Source organism: Pogona vitticeps, chromosome 4 (assembly GCF_051106095.1).
Source record: "Pogona vitticeps strain Pit_001003342236 chromosome 4, PviZW2.1, whole genome shotgun sequence".
Classification (NCBI taxonomy): Eukaryota; Metazoa; Chordata; class Lepidosauria; order Squamata; family Agamidae; genus Pogona; species Pogona vitticeps.
In genome coordinates this window covers 212,973,641-212,979,640 of record NC_135786.1, presented here as the reverse complement: position 1 = coordinate 212,979,640, position 6,000 = coordinate 212,973,641, and the positions used below count along the sequence as shown (strand labels likewise).

The following is a 6,000-nucleotide window of genomic DNA, read 5'->3' as shown; positions in this document are numbered from 1 at the left end:
TTTCTCTTTGCCCATAATTCCCTTGCCATATATGAAATAGCTTCTTTCCAATTATTTAAGAATACATCCCTGCCATAGGAAAGGCAAGATCACAGAAAAGATCTCAGTAAAGACTGAGCTTTTGCAAACTATTGTCAAGGTCACAGCCTTATTCAAGGCTACTTTGGTAAACCAACTAAAGGTCCACGGCCTGGTACTGGGCCATAGCCTTGTCATGACTGGACTGCGGAGACAGATCTCCCGCCTCCCATGCATACATGTACACCCCCACATACATGCACAGACACCTTAGCCACCCACACGTGCACACATGGCCCACCCAAGGACCCTGCTCCCCCGCATCCCCACCCGCATGCTAAACCGGTCCGCAGTTCAAAAACGGTTGGGGACCACTGCCTTAGTATATAATATTTCAGTATTACACAGTATTAAAAGTATTTCATTCCTGCTTTTTTCTGCTCCTTTCTCAATCTATCATATTGTCCCAATATTATTGAAAAATGCTAATTACATTGCACTGCATATTCTGAATGCAAGCAAAAAAGTTGAGATATTGCAATACTGGTTTTTGTTTGTAAACTTCCAGGACCATCTCAATTACTCTTATTTCACTGTCACATCTTAGTGAGATGCTATTTTCAGTAAATTTTCTGCTTACACTAGAGCAGTTTCCTAGTTCATTTCAGTTATTCAGTTATTCACTTCAAATCCCACCAGAATATGTATCATTGTGTGAATGATGATCCAAATCATCTTGTGGTTATTTGCACTACTTACACAGCAACTGATAATAACTGTTTTTAAAGTAAAGCCAAGGTACTTTGGGAAAAGATTATGAGTATCATGCAGTTTTGAAAATAATTCTGAAACAACGGTTGAAATCCTGTTGCACAGTTACATAAACAGCAGTAACTTTTAGATGTAAACTGCAATAAGTTAAGAAATCTCTGTAAGCATTATCTGTTGCATAGTGAGCAACATGACTCAGTGTACAACAGATAATACCTACAGAGATTTCTCATCTTATGGCAAATTGTGTCTAAAGGTTATGCTATTTGCACAACAATGCAACAGAATTTCAACCATTGTGCCAATCTCAATCAGAACTATTCAGACATTGATTTGCTTTACAGATACATTCTTAAAACACAACAAATCTGGCATATTTCACACAGCAGTACCAACCTTTCTCTCTCTTCAAATACAGTGGACCCTCTACTTAAGGAATTAATCCGTATTGGAATGGTGGCTGCAAGTCGAAAAGTCTGTAAGTCGAATCTCCATTGACCTACAATGCACTGAAAACCGATTAATCCCATAAGCAGTGGTTTTTATTCTATTTTTATTCCATTTTGTTTTTTTTCTGGTCTGTAAGTCGATTCGCTGGCTGCAAGTCAAATCTAAATTTTGCAGCCAGAGAAGTCTGTAACTCGAAAAGTCTGTAAGTCGAGCCGTCTGTAAGTCGAGGGTCCACTGTATTGTAAAGGTAAGGAACAAATTCTTGCTTACTTCAAAGTGTTCTCAGATGTATAAAAGGAAAGCAGCTCAGTCTGACAAAGTTACAAAACCATTTATTAAGCCCTTGTAAAATTCTAACATAACAGACAACATTTTACTTTACACAATAAAATTCTGCACAGAACCACATAAGTGGTCACCTATTTTCACACTCCTCTTCCTAGGATTATTTTGTCCTATGATGTCAATTTGGTAACAGCTTCAGGAATTAATTGCAGCATAGTGTGAATTTCATTCACAGATAGTGATAGGTTGTTAGGGGATTGGTAGGCAGGGCATGTTGCCAAATGAAAGTTAAAATGTTCTTGCTGGTAGAAAGTGCTACAACATTTGTGCAACATACAACAATAATTGGGCAAATACAGGTTTGACATTCATTATCGAAAATATGATTTTTTTTACAAATCTTAGGATAAGAATAGGAAAGCTAAACTGTATCCAGATCTACCTTAGAGTCTGTATCTGTGCTATGAATAAGGGATGATATTCAAATGATCCATTCAGCAGAAGAAATGGATTATACTTATGGCCAATGCTTGCTTGATTAGAAATTTGCAATGATTTAAATGGGATTTCATCCCAAGAAAAGCATGCACAGGATTGTGTCCTTGGAACCTGCTTAAACTATCATTTCTAGGTATCAACTACACATTAATGCTCAACTGCTTGTTTGTTTTAGTGTTTTAACATAGTGGCCAGAATCCTATGGGTGTTGGTGAAAAGTATGTGTAATTTGCTAAAGTTAGTTGCAGCTAATTAGTGAGGTGCCAGGACACATCTCAGTTGCAAAATTGGGCATGTGACTAAGCACCTCATTAAATAGGCATAATTAGCCATGGCAAGTTATGCAGACACCAACAGAATTTGGCCGACCTTTCATATTTGTTGAATGCCTCAGGCACATAAAACACCAAGTCATGGTATAGCATTACAATGAAATTCAGAGATGGCTTCAGTTTGTATGCAACCATAACAGGGCTTGAAGCTTTCACTTGACTTTAGATTAATCACTGTTTATCATGTCATATCAACTTATACATACTGTGGTTAATCTCAATTCTGTTTTGTTGGAACAAAGAAAACTAGGACCAGTTTATAAGAGTTGCTCATTTCAACTAATCATGGTTAAGATTAATCACAGTTTAGAGTCAAGACAACATAGGAATCTTCTGTTAATCTAAAAAAAAGAACCTTGCAATCTCCTTGCAGTTGTGCCTGAGGAGAGAGGAAAGGGTTTGCACAGCAAGGCTCATTCTTGTAATAGTAAACTATTGTTTAATATTACATCGAAATTCATTCATTATGTATCTTTTAGCATAGTGTACAAATGTTAACCCAGTCAAAACATTCTAATTATAACCTAAAGGAGGGTTTCTAAACTTGTAAATTCAAGGAACATCAGGAGAATCTATGGGGGCAGTTAGCTTGAAAATATGGGTGAATGTGTACCTCTCTGGACTGCTTACCTGAATTAATGCAGGGCTTTTCCTATTAGCACCATTCAGGTATTTGGTATCAGCTGGAAAACTATAGCTGTCAGGAGGCATGATCTACTGGGTACTGCTACCGCATAATATCCAGGTCATTCTCAAGCAAGCTCCAAAGTGTCTGGAGGCTGCTCAGAATACTCTTTTTTAAAAAAATGATCATTCTCCCCCACCCCCTTTTCCCTCCCTCAAGAGTGACATCTGTGGCTACAGCAGCTAGATTACAGACTGGGAGACTAGTGCTAGATACAGAACCAATTATTTATTCAATAAATATATCCAAATTACTGCCAGATGAGGCAAACAATGGAGAATGTGTAAGTTAACAAACAGATGTGTAGATAATGCCAACTTTTTGTACAGATAATATTCAATAATTTTTATAATCTTCCAGGCGCTATTTTCTGTACAGTCCTCTCAGGGGACTTCTACATAAACTGATTAAACATAAGTTATATAAAAATAGAGATTTCTATTGGGGCTTTATGAAAGTTCACAGACCTAAATCTGACATTTCTCTAAAACTGACACCATGATAGAAAAAAATGCTGCTAAAAGTAAATACTTTTTGGAAACACCTTTTTCATTATGTATCCTGGTCTTTGATTTATATAAGTAAAATGAAGTCATCTGTAGTTCATTTCTAGCTTGAGGTCAGCTGTGTACAAAGGATGGACAGTTTTGCAAAGGGTTTTTTTTTCAGCTGGACGGTTGGGATATTTTTCCATATTGTTGTGCCTTTGAAAAGTATTCTGATTATTTTTAAAAAATTCAATTCCTAAAGTTGCTAAAGGTTAGTGACATATGTGAATTTCATAAATATAAAATAAAAAAACAGCAAAAGCATGGTCTGAGACAATATAATTCTCAACTAATACCTGATAGCTATAAACATTTAATAATCTCACAGAGCTTTAAAAGTAGCAAGATACTAACTCTATCTGAAGATCTAATTTCTTAGAAGTCACCAAGCCCATCACTTTTGTTCATGGGGTGGGAACACCACACTTATAGGGAATTCAGAATAATTGGTCTCCACAATAGTGCTGCATCTATCCTCATGCAGCATCTTAGTGGAAACTGATTTTGCAGAGCTAGTGACACAGAGTAGCAGTATGCCCAACAGCCCTCATTACTAAGATCCTAATTATACAACACCAACTATTTTCAATAGCACCACATTTCTTAACTTTTTGTATGTCAGGGTAAAAATGAATTAATTTCTTCCTGTAACAATTGAATCATCACAAGGCACTGCTTGGTATATGACATCTTGCATAAAGTTTTAAAAGTTAATGAAATTACGGTTCACACTTATGTAACAAGGGGTCAGTTTCAAAGTCTAGCTGGATGCCCTATCAATTTGCCAACCAAAATATCACAGATTCATGCAGGCTTAATTCTTCCATCCCAAAATTAAAAGGAAGCCATAAGATAACATTGTCAGACACAATGCAGGATTGCTTGTTGCAGAAAAAGAAAAGAACAAAATTGTGCTTGACTTTCTAATCTTTCAATGGGAAGGAGACAAGAAGGATGATTAATTGACTGCTTTAGAGGAAATCAAGTATATGAAGCTGAGAAATAATATACTTGCAACAGTCTGTCCCTGCAGGAAAAAAATGCTAGATGTAAAAGAGTCTGATACTGAGGCACATTTGAGCTGAAGATTTTTCAGGCAAGTTTTATATGGCTAGAGTAGACCTTTCAGAAAAGCCTGCAAGTAGAGGTTTCCTCATACAGCAACTCAGATGCAAATGCCAACTTTTAATATCAAAACATTCTCTTTCATTGTCTAGTCACTGCTATCGTCATCATCATCATCATCCGATATATCATTTAAAGGAGGCTTCAGTGATTGGCTGTAAGAGTCTGACCTTGTGGGCTGGCATGCATTCATCTCTCCTGTGGAAAGGAGGTCATAGCAGAAGTCACAGATCCGCACAGGCTTGGAAGACTGGCTTGGAATAAGAAACCTCTTTTCTGAACAAGGCCCACATACAACAAACCCACATTTCCGACAGTGATGTCGACGATTGACAGGAGTAAACTTTGCTTTCTGGCAGCGCATGCATACAGTAGCTTCAGAATCAGGTACCCATACAGCTGCATGTTCATTGCTAGGAGTTTTCCCACTTTTAGACAGCAAATCAGAGACACATTTATTTATGTGGTTCATCCATTCAGATTTTTCTGTGGCAGTAGCGGCATACACTGCAAACGATTTAGTTGGGGTTTTGATGAGCCATCCATTCCGGAGATCCCCTTCATCCTGGATGGACTCAATAGTTACATTTTCCAGTGGAATGATGTGCTGTTTGTTGTATTTCTTCTTCTGAATGACAATGTTACCATATACAAGAATATCATTGAATAAGAAGAACTGCCGTGCTTTGGGCTTCTTCCTACACAGCTTTGTTAGCACTCCTTCACCAATAAGGACTCGGCCAGGAATTGTCAAAGGTTGACCAGCAGCTCCAAAACAGTTTTCCACGATGCTTATTCGTCTTGTATTTGCTTCACTGTTTGCCAAGCGATCCACCATTTTTCACGAGAATCCTAAAATACAAAAGAATACTGTTAGACACTTGTGCTTTTCAGGTGCTGTGTATATGCAGCCACTACAAGCTCCCCACCCCACTCCTTATAATGTAAACAGCAAGAGGAGGAGCATCAGCTGGAAGCCTAGAAGACGTGATAGAGTAGGATTTGAGATTTCTCCTGTCAGGGTTTCTAGTCTGTTATTAGAGAAGATCATCTTTCCATAGCCCATTATTATCTGAAATCAATTGCAGACACCATAACTCTAGTTAGCATTTTCTTAGTTAACTGACAGATTAAGACAGTCATTAAAGGATGGGGGAATTGGACCATTTTAATGCTTGGCAGGAACTGGATTGTGCATAAACGTCACTAAACAGCCTGATGTTCTTTAGATTCCTTATTGGGAGCTGAAACAGAAAGAATTTATAATGCAACTCATCCTTGGAGACCT

The 6,000-nt window shown here is 37.7% G+C and overlaps 1 protein-coding gene across 6 annotated transcripts in view; it reads right to left on the bottom strand.

The window, feature by feature from the left end:
* Positions 1-1,551: 1,551 nt before the first annotated feature.
* The window catches only part of PLEKHF2 (pleckstrin homology and FYVE domain containing 2), a 28,490-nt gene continuing 24,041 nt past the window's right edge, over positions 1,552-6,000 (bottom strand). For all 6 annotated transcript variants that reach the window (XM_072999148.2, XM_072999149.2, XM_072999147.2 and 3 more), the window contains one exon: positions 1,552-5,564. In XM_072999148.2, coding sequence (XP_072855249.1) covers positions 4,801-5,550 — 750 coding nt within the window. In that variant the 5' untranslated portion in view covers positions 5,551-5,564 and the 3' untranslated portion in view covers positions 1,552-4,800. The remainder of the gene's footprint in view (positions 5,565-6,000) is intronic.